The following is a 24,844-nucleotide window of genomic DNA, read 5'->3' as shown; positions in this document are numbered from 1 at the left end:
AATTTTTTCACAATTTGGCCCTAAACCCTACCTTTCCAGCTTTATCTCTTTCATCTGGACCCCAACCCTTCTTAATATATTCCTTTTGCACCCCTGCCTTCCCACCCTACACTTTAACTACATTAGAGTATTTATGCAACCCCATTCATGTTTGTAAGCCTGACTCAAATGTTGCCTCTTGGGCACGTCTTTTTTCTTCTTCTACTTTTTCTTTTTCTTTTTTTTTTTTCTTCCCTATCCTGGAAAGCCAGGAAAGTATAATGTCGACTAATGACTCCTCTTGGAAAGAATTCATCATCTCTTTGTTCCCATGGTACTTTGTCCACATTTCAGTTACAGTGTTTTGTGTATTCTATTTATTATTGTCTCTACGACCAGTGAAAGGCCTGAGTGAAGACATTCCTATTGAAACTAATAACTAAAATGCTATTTTCAAAACACGAAAAAAAAACCGGTCTGTAAAATATTTGGAAAACTTCATTGAAACCCCGCTTTTCATGTGAAAAATATTCAACACTGTTACATTTGTAGGTTTTACCTTTCATATATAAAAGCATAACCATTTTTCTCATCTCTTTAGCAAAATTCCAGATATATGAAAGAAAACAGACATTTAACAATATGAATTTATAGACATTAATATGTAGCAGACTAATATTTTGTTTTTATTAATATAAAAGTATTTTAAAATGTCTTCTAAGAAGTTTTGGTAAAATAAGTACTAAATGTAATAATAGAAAAATAGAAACTAAATTCCTTTTAGTTTTCTCAGTTTAAACATATATTTAAGTAAACATATTTGTTTTAATCCTAGGAATTAGCAAGGATAAAGCAGGAAACGAGAGAAAAAGAAAATTTGGTTAAAGAAAAAATCAAGTTTTTGGAAAGTGAGATTGGGAATAACACAGAGTTTGAGAAAAGAATTTCTGTGGCTGATCGTAAACTTTTAAAATGTAGAACGGCATATCAGGACCATGAAACTAGTAGAATTCAGCTGAAGGGTGAGGTATGTCAACTCAAAAAAGACTGGCTTGTATGTTCACGACAAATCACTATAAAATATAAAATAAGCATAAAGCTTTTCCTGTGATGAAGAAACTGCTTCTAGTTTTTTTTTTTTTTTCCTTTTTCTTTTCTTTTTTTTTAATGTCTCTTTGTTTGTGGAACTTTTGGGATACTCTGATTAAACCCCTGATTAAGCACCACGGGGTGCCATTCACATCACAGGTAAATGGTTTGCAAATATTTTCTTCCATTCTGTAGGTTACCTTTTCATTTTGTTGGTGGTTCCTTTTCCTTAAAGAAAGTTTTTAGTTTGATGTAGTCCTGCTTATTTTTGCTTTTGTTGCCTGTAATTTTGGTGTCAAATTCAAAAAATCATTACAGATACCAATGTCAAGGAGCTTTTCTCCTATGTTTTCTTTGAGAAGTTTTACAGTGTCAGGTCTTATATTTAAGTCTTTAATTCATTTTGAATTAATTTTTGTATATGGTACCAGAGAAAAGCCCAATTTCTTTCTCTTTTTTTTTTTTTTTTTTTGCGTGTGGCTATCCAGTTTTCTTAACATCATTGATTGAAGAGACTATCCTTTCCCCATTGTGTATTCTTGACACCTTTACTGAAAATTAGTTGATCATATATGCATGGGTTTATTTCCGGGTTCTCTATTCTGTTCCATTTTTCTGTGTGTCTGGTTTTTTTTTTTTTTTTGCCAGTACAGTCAGCCTTCCTTATCCATGGATTCTGCATGTGTAGATTCAACCAACAATTGATAAAAAATATTCAGAAAAGAAACCCAATAAAAATAATATAACAATAAAAAGGGATACAAATTTTAAAAATATGAAAATTATTTACATAGCATTTACATTGTATTAGGTGTTAAAAAGAATCAAGAGATTATTTAAAGTATACAGGAGGCTGTACATAGGTTATATGCAAATACATGTCATTTTATATAAGGGACCTACACATCTGTAGATTTTGGTATCTGCGAGGGATCCTGGAACCAATCCCCTGTGGATGCCAATGGATGACTGCACCATTTTGTTTTGATTAGTTTAGCTTTGTGATACAATTTTAAATAAAAAAGTATGTTGCCTCCAGCTTTGTTCTTTCTGCTTAAGATTACTTGAGCTATTTGGGATCTTTTATAGTTCCATATGAATTTTAGAATTGTTTTTCTGTTTCAGTGAAGAATGACATTGGAATTTTGATATTGTATTGAATCTGTCAACCTAAATAACAGAGAGAGGCCCTCTAAAAATATTGAGCTTAATTAGGAATGAGCAGGGAATTTGAAAATCCAGTATATATAGGCTATGACAGATTATAGGCATATCTAGGGAGATAAAGGAAGGCAAAAGTTTTTAAAGGTAAAATGAGTAACTTTACCTAAGTTGTATTAAAATAATAATCCTTGGCTATAGGAATCAATTAGGGTAGTGTCAGTCCAAGGTTGATCAGTCAGTTGCTGGGCAGATGTCTTTGTAGAAGGGTTTTGTACAAGGTTGCAGTGGTCTTTATGCAAGGCTGTGGTTCTGGCAGAGTCTCTTGGGATAGTTCTTGTTATTGGGCAAATATGTATGAGAACTCTCTCTTCATGGCCTTCCCCAGCTCAGTTTTGTCAGGGTTTGACACAAGTGACTCCATTTTGATTTTGACAACTTTCACAAATCTGTAGATCACTTTGAATAGTATGACCATTTTAACAGTATTAATTCTTCCAATCCATGAACACAGGATATCTTTATGTCCTCTACAATTTCTTTCATCAATGTTTTGTAGTTTTTAGTGTACAGATCTTTTTCTTCCTTGGTTAAATTTATTCCTAAGTATTTTATTCTTTTTGATGCCATTGTAAATGGGATTGTTTTCTTGATTTCTTTTTTGGATTGCTTGTTGTAAGTGTAAAGAATGTAACTGGTTTTGTATATTGATACTGTATCCAGAAACCTTACTGAATTTGTCTGTTCTGAGAGTATTTGGTGGAGAGTTTAGGGTTTTTGCAAAGGTCCTTAATAAAAAAGAAAATTTGTATCTTAGATTTTCTGTTTAAATAATTTTGATTAATAGTAAAATATAATTTACTATTGATTAACAGTAAAATGTAGTTATTAGGAGTCTGATATATTAGAATCTTTTGAGATTTTTCAAATCCAGTTAAACTTATGATTCTTATGAGCACATATATATTAGCTTATCTGGACTTTGGGGATGTGCTCTTTCTGAGCAGGTCTAGTGATATTAGACATTTCTGTATTTACTTTCAACACATGTGTTCTCTATAATTTGCTAGGATTATACAACAAAGCCAATTAAAATTTGATATCAGATCAATATGGAAATCTGTTTATATATTAAATATAAAAAAATGGCTACTACTTTTGTGGATGTGATGTAGGTTAGAACTTAAAGTGGGTGGAATAAAACTCAGAAATGAAATAAGTTATAAGATACAGAGTAAATATATAATTTCTGTCTGTTAACTAATAAATAGCTGGATTCTTTAAAAGCCACTGTGAATAGAACTTCCAGTGATTTAGAAGCTCTGAGGAAAAATATTTCCAAGATAAAGAAGGACATTCATGAAGAAACAGCAAAGTAAGAAAAAAACTATTTAAATATGTTTATGATTATTTTTTACTACATTAGAGTATAATATCTAGAAAATTATTAAATACTTAAGACTATTTGTTGTTTAAATAACTGCAGTATTTTAGCTACTACTTTTTTTTTTTTGAGAGGGAGTCTTGCTTTGTTGCCCATGCTGGAGTGCAGTGGCGCGATCTCAGCTCACTGCAAGCTCCGCCTCCCGGGTTCACACCATTTTCCTGCCTCAGTCTCCTGAGTAGCTGGGACTACAGGTGCCCGCCAGCAGGCCCAGCTAATTTTTTGTATTTTTATTAGAGACGGGGTTTCACCGTGTTAGCCAGGATGGTCTTGATCTCCTGACCTCGTGATCTGCCCGCCTTGGCCTCCCAAAGTGCTGGGATTACAGGCGTGAGCCACCGTGCCTGGCCAGCTACTACGTTATTAAACTTAAAAAAATTTTACTCATATTTTCATCACAAAGACTCAGAAGCCATATTTTTATGGTCTATTAAATATGTAGTGGTAATAAAAAGGTTTACAGCAAAAAACCCCTTCAAGGTATACAAATAAATATTAGGATAAACTATTATTTGTTTGTATGAAATGCTTTTTAGGCACGTTTTCTATCTTTTTGTGATAAACCCTCTTCAGGTTACAAAAAACTAAAAATCATAATGAGATAATACAAACAAAATTAAAGGAGATAACTGAGAAAACCATGTCTGTAGAAGAGAAAGCTACTAATTTGGAAGATATGCTAAAGGAGGAGGAAAAAGATGTGAAGGTAAAGTTTAGTTTTAATTTTTCTTTAAATCACAGAAAATTTAGCAACAGTGAATTAATTAGACTCCTAGGATCAGAGGACGAGGAGGTCTTGTAAGAAGCTCTGCTTTTTGGTATGATCACATTTATAATCTGGTTTTGGACCTCTTCTCTTGCATTGCTTCTGAAGTTATTCTCAGTCTCCTCTCTCTTTTTTTTTTTTTTTTTTTTGTGATGGAGTCTGGCTCTTGTTGCCTAGGCCAAAGTGCAATGGCGAGATCTTGGCTCACTGCAACCTCCGCCTCCCAAGTTCAAGCGATTCTCCTGCCTCAGCCTCCCGAGTAGTTGGGATTACAGGTGCCTGCAACCACGCCTGGCTAATTTTTGTATTTTTAGTAGAGATGGGGTTTCGCCATGTTGGCCAGGCTGGTCTCGATCTGCTTGCCTCAGCCTCCCAAAGTGCTGGGATTACAGGCGTGAGCCACTGCACCGGCCAGCCTCCTCTGTTTTTAAGCTACTAATTTTGATGTCTTTGTATTTATTTTTTATTTTTTTTATTTTTATTTTTTGAGACTGAGTCTCGCTCTATCCCCTAGGCTGGAGTGCAGTGACATGATCTCACTACAACCTCCGCCTCATGGGTTCAAGCGATTCTCCTGCCTCAGCCTTCTGAGTAGCTGGGATTACAGGCGCGTGCCACCACACCTGGCTAATTTTTGTATTTTTAGTAGAGATGGGGTTTCACCATGTTGGCCAGGCTGGCCTCAAACTCCTGACCTCAAGTGATCTACCCTCCTCCGCTTCCCAAAGTGTTGGGATTACAGGTGTGAGCCACCATGCCTGGCTACTTTTTAAAAAAGTAGCTCCCCCACTGTGCCCTGGATTCCATTCCTTCCCAAAGCCTACTGTACCTATGTCCCTGCCATCATCCATATGTCTATTTGTATATTGCATATAAATAGTTCGAAAAGTGGCTTTGTTTTACAACTGATTTCTACATGATTATCACTGTTCTTTTGTAATCAAATTCCCATCATCATCTACATTCCTGATTTGTACTTCTTCATCATCTACTATCTCTTTAACCCCTTATAATCTGGCAAAATTTTTTGGTAAATGGGCTTTGAAATGCTATAACTTTGCTAATTCTACTGGCACCTTCTTCTACCTCAGTCTTTTTTGGCATGTTGATGGCATTAAAGCCAATTTTTGAGGAACTGGAAAAGGCTGGTGCACCACTTCCTCTTTGAAAACTTCAAAGTGAACTATAAGTGTGAACTATAAGTGTGACCTGACTCTACTTCTTGCTTTTACTCGTTTGGGGGGGTTGAAAAAGGGGTAGTTGAAGATGGTGGCAAAATCTCCCAATATAAGGCTTATATCTCATCTGGCTCCATTTGTATTTGGATGGGATCCAGCTTCCTCAGTGTGCTGTAAAATTTCTAAGTCATAAAATCATGCTGCAATCTTGACATGAATGATATTCAAATTACACATTATGTTTTAAAAGTTTTGGTGTTTTCTTCCTAAGAGCATGATTCCCTGTAACAGATGATATTAGTACTTATCAGAAACCTGTAAACACTGTGAAATTTATATGAAATAGACCTTTTCATCACAGAGAATTAAAAACTTCAGACATTTTTGAAGAACTGGCTAAATTAGAAAAATTAATAATATTAGCAGCAGGGTGTACCAATTGTTTTTTAGCAGGGCTGTGTTCATAGTCTTGGGGGTTTTTTCATTGCTGTTGGTTTTTGTTTGTTTGAAAAAATCCCAACCCTATCTTTTTTGGAGATGTACTGTGTTATTCACCACAAAGCATTGGCTTTAAAACTCTGCCAGGCAATCTTTGAGAAGATCTTAAACCCATAGAAAATTGTTTATGTAAAATAATGCACTGAATATCAGATTATATTTCTTGTTTATGCAAAGATTTCAATGTGCCAGTCACAGACTTGTTTTGTGTCATATTCAGGTTTGTTGGTTGCTAAAGGAAAATATATTTATTTGGGCATAAGATCACATAGGCAAATTATTTCAGCATTTAAAAATGATGATTTTCAATTGATCATGGCATGGTAGATCAATTTAAAGCCTAGAACACATTGGTTGTGAGGCTTCCAGGTCAAGACAGGTTTGCTTCCTGAGAGAGGAGCAGTGGGAATGGGAGACTCATTTCTATTTCCTAGAGCTGCACGTGGTGGAGGCCAACTGGAGGCAAAGAGTGAGTGACAGGTAGTTCCTGTAGTGTGCTGGTAGTGCTCCTACCAGCTTACAAGAGCCAATAGTTAAATTTTTAGAAATTTTCCTAAATACAGCTATGATTAAAAATGAAATTATATAAACTCATAGTTAAATAAATAGCATTTACAAAAAAAGTAATACATACTCAGCACTCATTACTTCCAAATATTTTATTATTTTATACTCTTAAGGTTACTTATGTCTGTTTTATCTGTATGTTGGAAATACCACAAAATGGTCTGTTTCTGTGAATTTCTTCCCAACTCTGCCTTTAGTGGAATCATGTTAGTAGCAGGAAATTGGCCATAGTAGGAGTATTTATACCATGGAAATCAGATTCTCCCCCTAGCCTCTCATCTCCTGGAGAGATGATGGTTAAACATTTACCTGCTCACCACTGGATAGTGCTTGAAAGGTGGGAGATTGGGTGATGTGATTTCTTCCCCATAGCACCCTCAAGACTTTAGGAAACTCTGTGAATGTACAGGCTGTATATTTCCAGTGGACTTTATTTTTTGAGGAAATCAGTAGAATGGCCAACTGCTAGGCTAGGGTAGCATGGGATGAAATTAAGATGACAGGTCAAGGTGTATGACACAGGTATAAAAACTACCCTAGTCTACTAGAATAGAATAAACCATAAGAAATGTTGGGGACTTGTTAAAATTGTGGGAAGAGCTTTATCTTCTAAAGGGCTAAAATAGTGGAGGGTTCAAATTTATTTGAGTTTCTAAATTATTATGTTCATATAAATACAACATTTCAATATATTTAATTTCATTAATCACTATAATTCTCATCAGGAAGTAGATGTTCAACTGAACCTCATAAAAGGTGTGCTGTTTAAGAAAGCTCAGGAGTTACAGACTGAGACAATGAAAGAAAAAGCTGTTTTATCAGAAATTGAAGGAACTCGTTCCTCTCTGAAACATCTCAACCATCAGTTACAAAAACTGGATTTTGAAACCTTGAAGCAGCAAGAAATTATGTACAGTCAGGTAGATGTTACTTTTATGAATATCTTCCATATTGATTTATTACAGTTGTGATGGTCAAGATACGCCATGTTCTAAGAAAACAAAGACTTATAAGCACTTTTGTGGAGGACAGACAGATGCTGAAGGTGAGACATCATGTTAGATCAGTAGTAGGGTGAGGGAGCCTTAAAAACTATTTTTTCCCCTCAATCTGAAATAAATAGGCAAGAGGAGAGAGAACTCTAGTGAGGGAGAACCATGTTTTAAAGGAACCTGAGACATTTGCATCCAGAGTAAAACAGAAGAAGGCACGAGATATCTGAAACCGAGAAAAACTGTATGTTGATTCTTAGTTATGCACCACCACCCTCACTCCCATGCTAATAGAGTAAAAGCATTTTTTTCAGTTTTTCCTTATTTTGTTCTATTTATATATTTGTGTTAATCTCTTAATATTCTCCATCTCTACATCTTAATTTTCTCATCTAATATATATTCTTAGTTTTTAAAAATTACAGATGTTAAAGTATAATATTAAGAATAATTAATTAGATGTTCATATTTGAACCTTTCATGGCTAACAATTAGTGACTACCTGTTTTGTATCCCTTAGATAATGTGCCCTCAGAAATCCAAATTCATGTGAATCCAGTGAATTTACTGAGATTCCATCATGGTAGTATGATAAACATCCCCCAACTTTGTCATATTTTCAGAAGATTATTTCTGTGTCTATCATGTACCTTGATTGTTGAGATATAGTTTATTTTTGTTCCTCTTAGAGTGAAAAGGATTTTATCCTGAATTACTGAAAGACTAAAGTGACTTTATTACATGATAATGCCTAGTCCAAAGTCATAAGAAAGTATTCACTTTGTTTTTACACTTGTAGAAATGCTTTTTTTTTCTTTGTAATACCTTTTTTTTTTTTAACTGTAACAGGATTTTCACGTTCAACAAGTGGAACGGAGAATGTCACGGTTAAAGGGAGAAATTAATTCAGAAGAAAAACAAGCGCTTGAAGCAAAAATTGTTGAACTTAAGAAGTCTTTGGAAGAGAAAAAATCTACATGTGGCCTTTTGGAAACACAGATCAAGAAGCTTCATGTAACTTAGACAAAATACATTTTATATTTCAAATATCCTAGTCATTCTGTTTTAGGACAGCATGTTCTTAAGACTACTTTGGATAGGGTGACTGCCACTCTACACACATATATAACAAATGTATGAACAATGTTCTTATTTTTGTACTATTAGTGTGTAATGTTACCATTGATGATGCATTTAGTATATGCTAAATATTGTATGACATGCCTCTAGTATTTTATTTCATATAATCCTTACAAATGTCTTGTGAGGAAGATACTATTATCTGTTTTATAGAGTAAGTAATTTGTCCAGGTTATACTGCTAGTACACAGAGAGCTAGGATTTGACCCCTCCTGCATTTGACTTCTAAATACTCTTCAAGAGTACACTGTTTAGAACATTGATACGTTCTAGTTTTCTATTTTATTAACTGCCATAACAAATAACTTGATGGCCCTTTGTCTTTAAAACACCATGTAAAAAGAACCTGCTCTTTATGAGTCAGCAGTTGTTATTCAAATCTTTACTTAGTTATAATATTTGAAATGATTGGATTCTGTTAATAAGGTTAGAACGTCTTCATCTTTAGGAATTTTATTATGTTTCTTGTAATATAAAACCTATGTTAAAGTTTGACTAGAGAGTAAAAGTGAGAGAGTGAGTGTGGACGTGAATGGGGTGAGAACTTAGTAGGGTCTAATTGTTATTTACCACTGGAAAGACTATTGATGTGTCCTCTGGTGGTTATAAAAAGAATTGCCCTAAATTCCTTGAGGGCTGCAAAAGGTGGAGAGTTATTACTTTTTTTTTTCTTCTTAAGAAGACAAAATTTTGGTTTGGAGTAGTTTGTAGTCTGATGAAATATTTAAAAATGGTTATCTTTGTTTAGTGGAAAAAAACACTTGTTTTTGGATCAGATAGAACTAGTTTTAAATTTCAAGGCTATACCACTACTGCTGTTTTAACTTTTCTGAGCTCTAGTTTACTCGTCTATTAAATGGGGGAAAAATTAATATTATTTTAGGACATTTGGGAGAACTAGAAGCAATTTATATCTTAGCACAATTGTAGGTACTCAATATGTGGCATTGTTTTGATTATTTAGAATATGAGAATGGTATAGAATGTTAGAGGTATGACTTTGTTTCTTGCCCCTGGCCTGGATTGTGTCTGTTTTGCTGTGTGGGGATGGTTATAATTCTTCCCCCTTTGAACTACTCTGACTGCTCCCTCCCTCATACCATTGTCAAGTGCTTATGCCTATTCCAACTCTGGTTTTAACAGAGAGATACATAAATTAATAGAAATGTAAGTGAATTAACAAATTATATTAAAGCTAGTTAGCCTTTGGTCATTATGAAGAGCTGCTCTTTTCAATAGTAGCAACAGATTGTAAAGTCATCCTGTATGCCCTCTCACATGCCACTCCATCTCATTTTACATACAGAAACTAGTTTCTTCAGGTTGAAAATCACATTGTTTTAGCTCTTTTTATCAAATTTAATTTTATAAAATCACATTTTTATGCAAAACATTCCTCTTCTTACTATCTTGCTGAAATCTTAGGTCCCAATACTTCAGAGAAATGCAGGCAATTAGAAACAGAGGAGAGGAGGAACGGATAGAGGGAGGAAGAGAGGGAAAGAGATCTTGGAACTGGAAAGTTTAGATTTAGGAAACAAGAAGGGAATAAGAGCACAAACCTTATTCTGGGTTCTGGGTGGGAAGAGGGATCTAAACAGGTATAAAACTGGAAAACTGGTATCTGCATATGTATGATCTATTTATGCATATGATGGAATTAGTTCTAATCAAACATTTTTCTCTTTAGCAATATGCAATTATGTATGTAATTAATAATAGCTGACATTTACATGACACTTCTATGTGTCAAGCACTGTTATACACATGCTTTGACAATAACATCTTTAATCTTCACAATAACCCATGAAGGTAGAAACTGTCCTCATCTCCATTTAGAGATGAGGAAACTGAGGAAGAGTCCATCATACTAGGGTCAGATGGTTAGTACGTAATTAAAGCCATCTGATTCTAAGAGCTTGTACTCTTAACCAGCACCCTATGGTTTCTCAGATTGTTGATATCCTTACTATCTGGGACTTGCGTAGAATCAAACAATGAACTCCAATATGGGAGTGGTGAACCATGTAATGAACTGGTGTATGCTCCCATCTCCTCATAAATGGCTGTCTCCTAGCACAGTCAGCCCTCTGTATCCACAAGCTCCACATCTGCAGATTCATCCAACTGAGGATTGAAAATACTCAGAAAAATGGGTGATTGCATCTGTATTGAAAATGTACAGACTTTTTTCTTGTCATTATTCCCTAAATGATATAGTATAACAACTATTTACATAACATTTACATTTTATTACATAAGTAATGTAAAGATAATTAAAGGTATACAGGAAGATGTGTGTAGATTATATGCAAATACTATGCCATTTTATATAAGGGACTTGAACATCCATACCTTTTGGTGGTGGTAGTGCAGTTGTCCTGCAACCAATCCCCAGACAATACTGAGGGATGACTGTCATTCATTAGGTTGAACTGGAAGTATGTATTGCCTAGAATTACTGAACTCATACAACATCCAAAACATCAATTGATGATAAAAATGAAAATGTTCCTGTGTGACTATCCATGTGTATTATATTACAGACATAGCAGAAAGATAATAAAACATAGGATTATTTTAAATATCTGAGTGTATAATTTAATGTAAGATATATATAATACAGCATGTATTTAATATTTTTGTCAATATTTAAAACATACATTTATATACCTTTTTTCTTTTTTGCAGAATGATCTTTATTTTATCAAGAAGGCACATAGTAAAAACAGTGATGAAAAACAGTCCCTTATGACCAAAATAAATGAACTAAACCTTTTCATCGACAGATCAGAGAAAGAACTTGATAAAGCCAAAGGTTTTAAGCAGGTGCAGTAAAATTGTATGCATATGTAGTATTGAAAACCATGTTTCCATGTTAATTGTAGACAAATGAAAAAATATAGCAAATTATGAAAAAGAAAATGTCACTATAATCACTATACCCAATATAAACAGTGTTAAAGTCTATAATTTCCCTCCAGTCTTGTAAAGAAATTTGGCTTTTTATGTTGTATTAAAAAATTTCTAAATATCATATGCTTCCTAAAACATTAACTATTCTTTCAAAAACATTTTTGAAGGCTTTCTATAAGTCCATTGCATGAAATTACCATAGTTTATTTAACCATCCCCTATTTTTTAGATTTTTGTTTCTTTCTAATGCTTGGCTATTGTAAATAGTACTACATGTACAGTGCAGTTGTTCAATTAGTTGTTCATTGTGCAGTTATTCAGTTAGTTCCTTTGGATAAATTCCTAGCTATATACTTATGATTCAGAAAGAAATGAATATTTTTAGCGTCTTGAAACAATTTTTAAGCCCAATTCTCTTCTAGAGGGTACCATTAATACTCCTATCAGTAGTGTGTAAGCATTCTATTTTATTCACTACCACTGAGGCTGGATATCCTAATTTAAAAAACTGTTGCCAATTTGATAAACATGGTATCTCATTGTTTTAGTCTGCATTTTTAAAATTGGTGGTTTAAAAATATTTTGCTTAATGATACATTTTCAAACATTTATGTTTAAATAAAAATGTTTAAAACACTTTTCTCTGTTATGTCATGTTCCATATTTTTTTTCTTTGGAGCTCTAGTTTGTATTCTTGGCCCATTTTTTTTCCGCTGGGAAGTTTACATATATAAATTATAAAAGATTTTCATATGTAAAAATATTATCTCTGTCGGCCGGGCACGGTGGCTCACGCCTGTAATCCCAGCACTTTGGGAGGCCGAGGCGGGTGGATCACGAGGTCAGGAGATCGAGACCATCCTGGCTAACATGGTGAAACCCCATCTCTACTAAAAATACAAAAAATTAGCCGGGCGTGGTGGCGGGTGCCTGTAGTCCCAGCTACTCAGGAGGCTGAGGCAGGAGAATGGCGTGAACCCAGGAGGTGGGGCTTGCAGTAAGCGGAGATCGCACCACTGCACTCCAGCCTGGGCGACAGAATAAGACTCCGTCTCAAAAATATATATATATATATATCTCTGTCATAAATATTGTAAATATTTTCCCCATTTACCTTTACATTTTTATTCAGTGTTTGTGACACAAAACTTTTTTTTTTAAACATCAAATCTCTTAGTTTTTTTTTCTTTTTAATTTTTATGCTTAGAAACTTCTTGGTTACACTAAAAATCAGACAAATGTTTACTATTTCTAGTAGTTACGTTGATTTCATCTCTTAAGATTTTTCATTCATCTAGAATATATTTTTGGTGCACGTGAGATGTAAGTATCTAATCTCTCCAAATGAAAAGCCACGTTTATGAAACAATAAAATCTTATATCCTGGAGTGTTTTTTTCTGGGGTTTCTGTTCTGAAAATTGATTGATATGTGTACTCTTATGTCAGTACTCTATTCATGACTGAATTGTTTTAAAATAAAAATATATTTCCACATTATTTTGTGAGATTCAGAGTATAAAAATGGCCATTCATAGGGCATTATGTTTTTTGGATAGCGTAAGTTTAATTTCAGGAATAACTTCTTCCCTTTGTTTTTTATAATAGCAAAGCTTGACTTTAAAATTGAATTATGAAAGATTTGGAATAACTATAAACCCTTTTCTTAAAAGAAAAAAAAAAACTATGACTCTGATCAATTTTAGGTCTAGCTAATATCTTAGTCAATGGTTAAATTGGAAAAAGGTATATTTTCAAGCTTTACTTATATAGCAATAAAAAAAAATTTTGGTTTTTCAATTAAAAATAATTTCAATATTTGACCATTTTGTTATGTTGATAGGATTTGATGATAGAGGACAATCTTTTAAAACTTGAAGTTAAGCGTACTCGAGAAATGCTTCACAGTAAGGCAGAAGAAGTTCTTTCCCTAGAAAAAAGAAAACAGCAATTATACACAGCAATGGAAGAGCGAACTGAAGAAATCAAGGTTCATAAAACAATGCTTGCGTCACAAATAAGATATGTTGATCAAGAACGGGAAAACATAAGGTAATTTTCAGTTTTAAAACTGCTGAGGAATAAAAAAAACAGGATGATGTCAGGAGAACTAGCTGCCCCCTCTAACATCCTGGATGTGCATCGTTTTCTTACTCATTCGAAATGGCTTTTCATATAAGAAAGACATAGGGCATGTTATAGCCATAAATCTAGGCTCTTCTTTTGGTTAATTCTTCATTCTTTAGATTGTCCCTTTTACATTAAGATCACTAATCTACTTGGAATTGCTTTTTATGTATGGTTTGTAGTAAAGTCCAATAACATGTCTTTTTAAAAATAGATATTCAATAGCTGCATCTATTGAAGTGATTTTGCACATCTTTTATAAGATTATTTCTGGCTACATGTTTTTTCTTTAATGTTACTGTCAATTTCATTTTTGGTTTGCTGCTGGTATGTAGAAATGCAGTTAATTTCTGTATATTAAGTATTCAGCAACCCTGCTTAACAATCTTGTTCTAACAATCAGTAGATTCTAATTTTCTATATACTGTATTTCATTTATATTATTTTCAAATAATAACAGTTTTATTTCTTGCTTTCCAATCTTTATAACTTTTCTTTTTTCCCCAGTTCAATACTGAAGAGCAGTGTTGATTACAGGTATCCTTGTCTTATTATCTGATCTCAAAGGGAAAGCTTTCATTGTTTTTGCATTAAATATAAGGTTTACTGTAGTTTATTTCTATTTTTTAGATACCTTTTACCACATTGAGCTCCTATCTATTTTTATCCTTTACTAAGAAGTTATTTTGTTTAATCAAGAATGGATGCTGACTTTTATTATATGCTTTCTCAGCACTTATTGACAAGATGTAGCTTCTTCAATCTGTTGTGTTTAATCATATTGATCAATTTTTCAAAGTCAAACCAACCTTACATTCTAGAATAAACCCAACTTGTCTGTTACATATTATCTTTTGCATACATCTAGATTTTGTTAGGGAATATTTTAATACAATTTTTGCATCTATGTTCATGTGTATAAATGACCCATAATTCTCCTTGCTCTACTGTCCTTGTCAGGGTATCAGGCTATTAAGGTTATGTCTGACTTCATAAAATGACTTGTGTGTATTTCTTATTTTTCTATACATTGAATATGTTTCTAAAAGAGTGGAATTGTATCTTTTTTGTTTTTCAAAGACCCCACTGGAAAAAAAAGCCATTGGGAGCCTGAAGTTTTCTATGGGGGAACATTTTCAACTATTGGTTTATATACTGGTTATAGGACAATGCAGATTTTGTATTTATTATTGATTCTGTTTTGGTAAATTCTATTTTTCTCTAGGAAAAATTTTCTATATTTATCCAAATTTCAAATTTATTGCCATACAGTTTATAATTTTATTATTTAATAGTTGTAGTATTTTTAGAGATGATTCCTTTTATATTCCTGACATTGGTTATTTGTGCATTCTTTTGGGGTAGGATAATTCTCACCACAAGTTAATCAGTATTAACATTATTTGGAAAGGATCTGCTCTTATTGCTATCTTCTATTGTCCATTCATTATTTCATTAGTTTCTGATCTTGCCTTTACTATTTTTTCCTTCTTTTATATGGGGTTTTTAAATGTTATTTTCCTAAATTCTTCAGATGCTTAGCTCATTAATTTTCAGTTTTGAAGTAAAAAAAGCCCTCTAAGTATTATATTAGCTGCATCCCACAAGAAATTAGTATTGCCATTTTTTCTTTTTTACCTTTCCTGTCTTTCAATTGTCATAGACTTTACTTTTTAAACTTTATTGAGGTATATTTGAGATACATAAGTTGCACATATTTAAAGTGTACGTTTGATAGGTTTTGACATATGTAATATACCGGAGAGACCATCACCACCATCAAGATAATGTATACATCACCCCCACAAGTTTCTTTGTACCCCATTGTAATTCCTCCCTTCAGTCCTTCCCCCATGTTTCTCTCTCCGGACAACTGATCTCCTTTTCATCCATATAGTTCGGATTGCATTTTCAAGAGTTTAACGTAAATGGAATCCAATAGTAGGCCTGCCTTTTGTCTGGCTTTTTTCATTCAGCATAATTATTTTGAAATTCATCCATGTTGTGTATATCAATATATATTCCTTTTTGTCAGGGGTTGACACACTTTTTCTCTAAGAGCTAGATAACTAACTTACAGTTCCTTGCAGGCCATATTGTCTTTGTTTTATTTTTCAATTTTTTTCTAAAATTTTATTTCAATAATTTTTGAGAAACAGGTGGTTTTTAGCTACACAGATAAGTTCTTTAGCAGTAATTTCTGAGATTTTGGTGTATCTGAACCCAAGCAGTGTACACTGTACTCAAAGTATAGTCCTTTATCCCTCAGGTCCCTCTCACACTCCACCCCCTACAAGTCCCTAAAGTCCATTATATCATTTTTATTCTCTTCCATCCTCATAGCTTAGCTCCTGCTTATAAGCGAGAACATAACAATATTTGGTTTTCCATTCCTGAGGTACTTCACTTAGAATAATGGTCTCCAACTCCATCCAAGTTGCTGCAAATGCCATGATTTTGTTCCTTTTTATGGCTGAGTAGTATTCCATGGTGTATATATACCACATTTTCTTTATCCACTTGTTGGTTGATTGGCATTTAGGCTGCTTCCAGTCATAGTTTTAATAACTCACTCAACTCTGTCATTGTAGACTGAAAGCAGCCACAGACACTGTCAAAGATGAGCATGGCTATTTTCCAATAAAACTTTATGAATACTGAAATTTTAAATTTTCATGAAATATAATTCTTTTATTTTTCTAATCACTTAAAAATTTAAAAGTCATTCTTAGCTTGTGGGCTATCTAAAAACAGGTGGCAGGCAGGATGGTTTGCTGACCCTGGCTTTCTCTTGTTAAATAGCAGTATTCCATTGCATGTGTTTACTCCAGTTTATTTATACATTTACCTGCTGATGGACATTTGAGTTGTTTCCAGTTCTTAGCTATTATAAACAAAGGTACTATGAACATATGTGTTCTTGGTATGGATATATGCTTTCTTTTCTCTTGGATAAATACTTAGGAGTAAAATTGCTGGATCATGTGGTAGGTATATATTTAACTTTTCAGGAAACATTAAGAAATTGCCATGTATTCATTATTTCTGTCTTTCCTGCTTTTCATTGTTTTTACTGAATTTTGTTTAGCCTTTTCTTTATTTGGAAGGTATACATTCTAATTTTAATTATTTTGTTGGTTATTCTTAGATTTAAAAGAAACTTTAATCATTTCTCTATGAATATTGAAAATTAGTTTCTATTATTTTCCCCTTCCTAAAGAGTAAGACTTTTAGCATCTCTTACCTCTTCTTTTCCTTTTCCCATCTTTCACATATTGTTGAAATACCGATTATAGTCTCTTGCTATTGTTTTTAATATTATGTCTTTACTTTTTTAAAAACTTCTTCATGTGCATTAAGCTGTGGATCCAAATGTCAGCAATAATTTAAAATTATGTATGTGTTTTGTTTCTTGATGTAATGGTTTTTTCATGTATCCCTTGTCATCATTCTATTTTCTTGGATTTCATTTCATTTTTTGGAGTATGATTTTGAATTTGTTTTGTCGAAATGATGTTTTCTGAAACTTTGCAGTCCTTGCATGTTTAATACATACATTTATTCTCCCTTAAACTTGAATGACAGAACATTGTAAAACATTGTTTCATATTCTGCTAGATTACAGTGTTGTTTATGAGAAGTCTGATTACAGATTAATGAAATTTATTTTGTAGGGAAACTGGGCTTTGTTTGTTTTCTTTCTGGAAGCTTTGGGACACTCTCTTTATCCTTGGTGTTTTATAATTTTCTTGTATGTGTCTGGGCATTTTGTCATTTTAAAGTTTCTCTTGCTTGACCCTTCCTGGAGCTCTTTCAGTTTAAAAAATTTTTTTATCTTCGGTTCAGGGGTACATGTGCAGGTTTGTTATACAGGTAAACTTGTGTCATGGGGGTTTGTTATACAGATTATTTCATTACCCAGCTACTAATCCTAGTACCCAATAGTTATTTTCTGTTTTTATCCCTCCTTTCACCCTCCACCCACCAACAGGTCCCAATGTCCATTGTTTTCCTCTTTGTGTCCATGAGTTATCATTTAGCTCCCACTTATAAGTGAGAACACGCAGTGTTTGGTTTTCTGTTCCTGCATTAGTTTGCTAAGGATAATGGCCTCCAGCTCCATCCACGTTCCCGTGAAACACAAGATCTTATTCTTTTTTATGGCTGCATTGTATTCCATGGTGTATATATGGCACATTTTTAAAATCTAATCTGTCATTGATGGGTATTTAGGTTGATTCCATGTCTTTGCTACTGTGAATAGTGCTACAATGAACATTTGTGCACATGTGTCTTTATGGTAGAGTGACTTATATTCCTTTGGGTATATACCCGGTAATGGGATTTCTGGGTTGAATGATACTTCTGTTTTTACTTTCTTGAGGAATCACCACATAGCTTTCCACAATGGCTGAACTAATTTACATTCCCACCAATATTGTATAAGAATTTCTTTTTCTCTGCAACCTCACCAGCATCTGTTATTTTATTTTATTTTATTTGACTTTAATGGCAGCCATTCTGACTGGTGTGAGATGGTATCTCGTTGTGGTTTTGATTTGCATTTTTCTAAAGATCTATTGAGCTTTTTTTCATATGCTTTTTGGCACATGCATGTCTCCTTTTGAAAAGTGTTCATGTCCTTTGCTCACTTTTTAATACGGTTGTATTTTTTCTTATAAATTTGTTTAAGTTCCTTATAGATGTTGGATATTAGACCTTTATCAGATGAAGAGTTTGCAAAAATTTTCTCCCATTTTGTAGGTTGTCTGTTTTCTCTGTTGATAGTTTACTTTGCCGTGCAGAAGCTCTTCAGTTTTAATTAGATCCCATTTATCACTTTTTGTTTTTGCTGTGATTGCTTTTGGCATCTTCATCATGAAATCTTTGCCCTTTCCTCTGTCCAGAATAATACTGCCTAGGTTGTCTTCTGGGTTTTTATAGTTTTGAGTATTACATTTAAATATTTAATCCATCTTGAGTTGATTTTTATATGTGGTATAAGAAAGGGGTCCAGTTTCAATCTTCTGCATATGGCTAGCAAGTTATCCCAGCACCATGTATTGAATAGCAAGTCCATTCCCCACTGATAGTTTTTCTCAGTTTTGTTGAAGATGAGATGGTGGTAGGGATGCAGCCTGATTTCTGGGCTCTCCTGTTGCATTGGTCTGTATGTCTGTTTTTGTACCAGTACCATGTTGTTTTGGTTACTGTAGCCCTGTAGTGTACTTCGAAGTTGGGTAACATGATGCCTCAAGCTTTGTTATTTTTGTTTAGGACTGCCTTGGCTATTCAGACTCTTTTTTGGTTCCATATGAATTTTAAAATAGTTTTTTTCTAGTTCTATAAAAATGTCATTGGTAGTTTGACAGAAATAACATTGAATCTGTAAATTGCTTTGGGCAGTATGGCCATTTTAACATTGATTCTTCCTATCCATGAGAAATCAGTTTTCTGCTGATTTCCTTGAGCAGTGTTTTGTAATTCTCATTGTAGAGATCTTTCACCTCCCTGGTTAGCTGTATTCCTAGGTATTTTATTCTTTTTGTGTTAATTGTGTAATGGGATTGCGTTCCTGATTTGGCTATTGGCTTGGCTGTTATTGGTATATAGGAATGCTAGTAATTTTTATACGTTGATTTTGTATCCTGAAACTTTGCTGAAGTTGTCTATCAGCTGAAGCAGCTTTTGGGCTGAGACTATGGGGTTTTCTAGATATAGAATCATATCATCTGCAAACAAGGATAGTTTGACTTCCTCTCTTCCTATTTAGATGCTCTTTATTTCATTCTCTTGCCTACTGCTCTGTCCAGGACTTCCAATACTATGTTGACTAAGAGTGATGAGAGAGGGCATCCTTGTCTTATGCTGGTTTTCAAGAGGAATGCTTCCAGCTTTCCCCATTTACTATCATGTTGGCTGTGGGTTTGTCATAGATGGCTTTTATTATTTTGAGGTATGTTCCTTCAACGCCTAATTTACTGAGAATTTTTAACATGAAGAGGTGTTGACTTTTATCAAAAGCCTTTTATAGATCTATTAAGATAATCGTTATTTTTGTCTTTAGTTCTGTTTATGTGATGAATCAAATTTATTGATTTGTGTATGTTGAGCCACTGACAGCTTGCACCATGCACCTTGAAAAGCCGCAGGTACTCAATATCAGCCTGTGAAGGCAGCCGCAGGGGCTATACCCTAAAAAGCCACAGGGGCAGAGCTACCCAAAGCCTTGGGAGCCCACCCCATGTATCAGTGTGTCCTGGATGTGAGACATGGAGTCAAAGGAGATTATTCTGGAGCTTTAAGGAGTGCCCTGCCAGGTTTTGGACTTGCATAGAGCCTGTGGCCCCTCTGTTTTGGCCAACTTCTCCAATTTGGAACAGGAACATTTACCCAATGCCTGTACCCCCATTGTATCTTGGAAGCAACTCGTTTTTTATTTTACAGGCTCATAGGCGGAAGGGACTTGCTTTGTCTCAGATGAGACTTTGGACTTGGACTTTTGAGTTAATGCTGGAGTGAGCTAAGACTTTGGGGGATTATTGGGAAAGTATGATTGGTTTTGAAATGTGAGGACATGAGATTTGGGAGGCACTAGGGGCAGAATATGGTTTGGCTCTGTGTCCCCACCCAAGTCTCATCTACAATTGTAATCTCATGTCGAGGGAGGGACCTGGTGGGAAGTAATGGATGTTGGTGGTGGTTTCCCCAATGCTGTTCTTGTGAGTGAGTTCTCATGAGATCTGATGGTTTAAAAATGTCTCTTGCTTTCTCCTGCTGCCTTGTAAAGATGCTGCTTCCCCCTTGCCTTCCATCATGATTCATGATTATATGTTTCCTGAGGCCTCCCCAGACATGTGGAACTGTGAGTCAATTAAATCTCTTTTATTGCAAATGATCCAGTCTCAGGTAGTATCTTTATAGCAGTTTGAAAATGGACTAATACAATGGTTATTCCTTTAACTGTGGTGTAGACTGAGTACAGTCAACAGATTTCTTTTCTGGTTGTTTTCATAGGGCCAAGGCTTTGTGTGGGGTCTTTATTTGTAGCTGACTTCTTATCTTTGGTTTCACAGGGGGATATGTTAGGAAGTTATTTTTGGTGTTGAAGCTTTGGGGTGTGATCCAGTAGGTGGTGCTTAGGTGTAGTGGTCAGTAGGTAGGCTCTTGCTTGGCTGTGGGGCTGCTCTATATTTCCTCACAGTCATGCTCTCTCTCAGTGCTCTGTAAGTGGGGGCTGCTCTCTCACCTGAGTGCTGGCTGTAGATCACAGCTTGGTGCTACTGGGCTGCCCACGACAGCTCTGGGGTGATCTCAGGGTTTATGTTTCTTTCCCAACTTGGAGGCAGCTGAATAAGGTACCTTAGTAGTGGTAGTGGCTGAGGGTCTTTTGTCTCCTGACGGCTTCATCCCAGAGAGGTGCAGGTCAGCAATCACTGAATGCAATAAACCCAGGATGAGGTAGTCTGTGCTATGGGCCCAATCTGGGGACACCCTACCTGGTGATGAGCAGTGGGGGTTTATGTGATCCATGGGAGATGGACTGGCTTCCTCTCCTTGGGTGGATTGCAGCTTGTTGCAAATACGGATGAGGCACTTAGGGTCTCTGCTCCTTGGTTAATCTGAGGATAGCTGGGGTAGTACCACTGCAGAGCCAGTGGCAGAAGCTTTTGGTTGCCTCTGGCGGCTCTACCTCTGAGAAACATTTAGCTGCTGTTACTGGTAGTGTTCAGCTGGTGGGGTGGGGTGGGGTGGCTGTACTGCTGGTGTGAGCTTGTGGCTTGCTGGGGAGCAAGGAGTTAAGGGAGTCAGGAGAAGAGAGTGGTTGTCTTCTCTGCATGGTGACTGTAGTGTGCTGTAAGCTCAGGCATAGTCCTCAGGTTGTTTTTTCCCCAAATCAAGGGCAGCAGGGATAGAACTGCTGCTGTGGTCGTGGCAGAGCGGCTATCATGTGCCTCTGGGAGCCTCTGCAGGACACTCGAGGCCACTACCAGTGGGTATGCTCAGCCATGGGTGGAGCAACTGTTCTGTGGTCACGGGCTGGGGCCCCTGCCTGGTGAAGAGTCAGGGGATAGGGGTTCCCAGGGAAGAGGGGCTGAACTCCTTTCTGTATGGTCTATTTTAGTTATTTCATTCAAGTCTTCCTTTGGGTCAGGAGAATATTTTTCTATTTAATTTTTTTCTTACCATCATACTCTCCTGTTTTCTCCATTTGTTGCTCATTTTTACTAGATGTTGGCCCTTTTAGGTCTGTCCTCCAGGTTTCTTTTTTCTACTTGTATTTTACTTTCTCAGATATTCTTTATCTCTCTCTCCCTATTCCCCTCTCCTCTGCCTAATCTCTCCCCTTGTCTCTCTCTCCAGATTGCTCATTAAATCTTTATTCTTCACTGCTCTTACATTGAAGAAGAAAACTTATTTGCAAGCACTGTTATTCTTTCATTAGTCCTTTATTTTCATAGCAGCCCATCTTGTTTTATGGGTGTTTTTGGAATCAATATCCTCTTCTCTTTTAGAGGGTACTAATTAGAAGACTGAACATTGTCTTCTATGCATTATGTGTCAGGTCTGTTCTTTGTTCATTTTTGCCATTTGCTTTCCATAAATGTTTAATGGTCCTTTGTTAATATTTATTAATGAATGCTTATTAATCGGTGGATATTGGTAGCTAACTGATAAGGGTTTCCTCTGCAATTAAGTGGATCTCTGGTTTTCTCCAACAGATCGCTCCTCTAAATGGGAGGGCTGATTATAGGTTCGTGCTAGTTTGTCCTGTAAAGAGCGTAATAGCTATTAAGCAGGGTTAGGATTTCATGGTTACAAAAAGTTAGGAGGTGTTTATTTTGAGTGATGAAGACTTTATCTCATTCCTAAGTAGAACTGCCTTTCTTTTTCATTTACTTCCACTGTTGGAGGAAGCCTAGAATTACTTCATGTTTTTACCTCTTTCTCTAGCTTCAACATACATGCTAGGAACTGTGGTAATTTTTTGGTTATCATTGGAGCAGAAAGCATTCCTGACATTTCTGTATGTTTTGAGGGGTTGAGGGGAATGGCCCAGAGTTGTTGATTATAGCCTCACAGATCACTCTTGTTCTTTTTCTTGTTTCTGAGTTTGGATTTTTTTCAGACTTCTTTGGTGGAAAATGGCTCCTGCTTCTGCAGTGGTCTTCCGTGTGTGTCTATTTTTTTTCCGTTAATCTTACCCCATCTGTTTTCCATGAATTCATGAAAAATTATTGTACCTGATTCTCAGAACTGCTATGTTGCTGCTTTTTTAAATCTTTTTTTATTTTAGAAAGGAAGAGTAATATACTGTGCTTGGTCCACAATCTTGAAGTCCAGCAAGTTTTTATGATCACATAAAGGATGAGTAAATATTTTCTGAGGAAATGAGTGATAATTAAAAATAAGAAAAACTGTAACTTATGACACTAAATATATCTTACCATGAGTTTTCTCTAGCAGTAGAAAAACTGGTAGGTTGAGGATTTCTTTTTCACCATGGTTAGAGAGCTTACTTTCATGAGTTTGTAGCAGGCAGTTGAGGCACTCTCCATATTGCCAGGCATATATTAAGATTACTAGTATTAAGTTCTAAAAAATAGCTCATAAAATATAAATTTACTGAAATAAAAGGAGAAAGTAACCAACAGATTTAAGAATCTGAATTCTGGAAGACAATTCTCAACCGCCCTGTTTGGACTATCTTTTTAAAGACGTTTGAATAGCAAACAGCCTCAGAAACTAGAGGTAGTATCTCCTTCTGGAGCAAAAGTTAGGCATGTTTGCTTATTTCCCACTATAAAATATCTGGGTTACCTAGGCTTGAGATTCCTCAGCTGTGATGCAAATCTACTGTTTGCAGCATCCACTTGAGCCCCTTCTTGCTCCCATGGGATGTAGGGAGCAAGGGGAACCAGTCAAACAGGAATCTTATGCTACTTGCTGTGTCATGAGAAATAAAGTCTGTTGTCTCTGAAACAGGGATTGTGTCTTCTGCCAGCAAAAGACACAATGAAACTGTGGCAGGCTAACTTGTCAGCTTTCAAGTAGGGTAAATATCAGATCCTTCACACTGAATTATTAAATTAAAACGTGAGAACAAATTTAATCTGTTTGAGTTTAGTAGTAACACAAATCCAAATGTCTTCAGTAAGAACACCTGATAGTCTTTTTATTAAATTAAAACGTGAGAACAAATTTAACCTGTTTGAGTTTAGTAGTAACACAAATCCAAATGTCTTCAATAAGAACACTTGATAGTCCTTTAAAAATTGTAAAGTATGTTATTCATTTCTCAGTGTTTCTTTTTCTTATTAGCACTGAGTTTCACGAGCGGCTAAGTAAAATTGAGAAGCTGAAGAATAGATATGAAATTCTGACTGTTGTTATGCTGCCTCCTGAAGGAGAAGAGGAGAAAACACAGGCCTATTATGTAATAAAGGTAATTTTAATTGATTCACAGTTGTGATGGTATGAAATTTTCTTTGTTAACTCATTCATCATAATCCTCTGAATTAAAAAAAAAAAACAATATTGCAACTTTCCCTCCATGAAATCTAGCAACTATTTCACTTAATTAGGGCCACTATTACACTTAACAAAGGCCAAAACATTCATTCCTAAATGGAGATACTGAAAGCACTATTCATTCTATATACCTCTAGTCCGTGAGGTCAAGCACTGCCCTCTGATTCCCAAAACTTACTGTGAACTTGCTCCAGAAGTCTTCCTCTTTTGAGTTCAGGTCATTCTACTTGACCATTCTTTGACACTTTTTTCTTTTTGCTATTATTTGCAGCATGTCATTTCCCCTAGGCAAGATTCGTAATCTTTTTAAGACCTATTATCACTCTAAGTGTCTTTGGTATGCATGTGACAACCTGTTCAACAATTGAGGCTTAAAGCTTTCCTTTACTTCACTATAGCCACCCACTCTTATGCCACACCCTGGCTGGACCTTAGCATTTCTTGGAGCTACACCAC

General features: G+C 35.2%; 1 protein-coding gene across 5 annotated transcripts in view; it reads left to right on the top strand.

Annotated features, from left to right (window-relative positions):
- CCDC39 (coiled-coil domain 39 molecular ruler complex subunit) overlaps positions 1–24,844 on the top strand; it is a 260,910-nt gene that overhangs the window by 214,290 nt on the left and 21,776 nt on the right. For all 5 annotated transcript variants that reach the window (XM_063806407.1, XM_054682367.2, XM_003310126.6 and 2 more), the window contains 8 exons: positions 815–1,006; positions 3,501–3,604; positions 4,247–4,379; positions 7,408–7,602; positions 8,524–8,688; positions 11,506–11,643; positions 13,572–13,780; positions 24,179–24,302. In XM_063806407.1, the coding sequence (XP_063662477.1) occupies positions 815–1,006; positions 3,501–3,604; positions 4,247–4,379; positions 7,408–7,602; positions 8,524–8,688; positions 11,506–11,643; positions 13,572–13,780; positions 24,179–24,302 (1,260 nt within the window). The remainder of the gene's footprint in view (positions 1–814; positions 1,007–3,500; positions 3,605–4,246; positions 4,380–7,407; positions 7,603–8,523; positions 8,689–11,505; positions 11,644–13,571; positions 13,781–24,178; positions 24,303–24,844) is intronic.

This window comes from Pan troglodytes, chromosome 2 (genome assembly GCF_028858775.2).
Source record: "Pan troglodytes isolate AG18354 chromosome 2, NHGRI_mPanTro3-v2.0_pri, whole genome shotgun sequence".
In the NCBI taxonomy this organism is placed as follows: domain Eukaryota; kingdom Metazoa; phylum Chordata; class Mammalia; order Primates; family Hominidae; genus Pan; species Pan troglodytes.
The sequence above is the reverse complement of the archived record's forward strand: the minus strand, read 5'-3'. Positions and strand labels throughout refer to the sequence as shown.